General features: G+C 67.6%; 1 protein-coding gene across 1 annotated transcript; it reads left to right on the top strand.

The window, feature by feature from the left end:
- Positions 1 to 30: 30 nt before the first annotated feature.
- On the top strand, positions 31 to 480 carry EMIHUDRAFT_258390 (hypothetical protein; the record flags this gene model as incomplete). Its single annotated transcript, XM_005760422.1, has 1 exon — positions 31 to 480. One exon carries the CDS (start codon positions 31 to 33, stop codon positions 478 to 480), a length of 450 nt encoding a protein of 149 aa, XP_005760479.1.
- Positions 481 to 1,332: the final 852 nt, after the last annotated feature.

Raw genomic sequence — 1,332 nt, 5'->3', positions numbered from 1 at the left:
CGCCTCTTTTGCACGCCGTGCATCGTGGCCATGCTCGAGGGCGAGATTGTGCCCTGGTCGCACAGCTTCCGCACGACGCAAGGCGAGCCGTTGCCTGACGCGCCTTTCTGTGTAGATCAAGTCTCGCGCATGCTCGGCGCGCGAGCTTCGCCGAGAACCTCGTTCAATGATCTGACAGGTCTCTGGGAGCCCACCGGGTTCTACGACGCCTTTTCGCGGCAGCTGGGCGAGCCGATGTTCCGAGCCTTGGGCGCGCGTCCGAGCCGCACGCGCACTGGCGCGAACGGTGGCCAGCTCGTGTCGCGCCAAGCCACGTACTGTGACAACCCTTCGTGTCCGCACAACCGCCCGTACGGCAACCCGGCCAAGCTGTCCGAGTGCGCGCGATGCCTCGCGGTGTCGTACTGCTCGAAAGAGTGCCAAAAGGCCGATTGGAAGGCGCACAAGAAGGTCTGCTGCGTTGCGCATGGCGCCGCGTGAGGATATACATCCATCAGCTACCCGAACACCGTACATTGCCACGAGGCGCGCGAGCGCCGCAGTACCGCCGCGCTCGCCGAGACAGTCGCCTGTACAGTCCGGCGCGATCGTGTTGGCTGTTGCCGCCGCATTGAGCAAATCTCTGCCTGTGAAGTGTCAGCCTCCTGGCGACACATAGCGGCGCGCGGGGGTGCGTGTGGTCTCCCCTCCTTCCCATTTTTTTTCTTTTGAGAGCAGGACGCCGGGTTTGTCTTGTATGTGCGTGTCGGGCCGGGGTGTGAGCGAGGGGCAGAAGGGGCGGGGGCGTGCGGGGCAGAGGCCCAACGTCGGGCGGGGTCCCGCGCGTCCGCCCGCGCCCGCGCCCGCCCAGCCGCGCCCGCGGGCTCCGGATGCGCCGCCCTCCTTCTCCTTCTTCTCGATGGCAGTCCGCGCGTGCTTTTGTCGACGGGTCGGCGGCGTGGTCGAGGGGAAGGTCGCCCGCGGCGGCCGCACCTCTGCCGCCGGCCGTCGCTCCGCCGGCTCTGACCGAGTATCGGGCGTTGAGGGCGGCGGCGCAAAGCGGGTCTGGTGCGCCACGGCCACCACCCTTGCCGCCGCCCTTGCCGCCGCCCTTGCCACCCTTTGCCGCCTTGCCTCCGCCGCGGGCGGCGGTGGGAGCGGCCTGCTGGGCTAGCATGTTGTCCTTGCTGGGGACGGGCACGTGGAACGCACGTTACATGTTCGAACGGCCTGTGATTCAAACCAAAAATAGCCAAGGCCCTCTCGCAACCCCTCCGACCCCCCGGGACCCGTGGGCGTCGAAGAGGCGCTCTCGGGGGGCCGTTCTGAGTTCATGCTACCACGAAGCACACT

This window comes from Emiliania huxleyi (assembly GCF_000372725.1).
Source record: "Emiliania huxleyi CCMP1516 unplaced genomic scaffold EMIHUscaffold_7578, whole genome shotgun sequence".
NCBI classification, from domain to species: Eukaryota; Haptophyta; order Isochrysidales; family Noelaerhabdaceae; genus Emiliania; species Emiliania huxleyi.
This window is presented reverse-complemented; position numbering and strand designations above follow the sequence as displayed.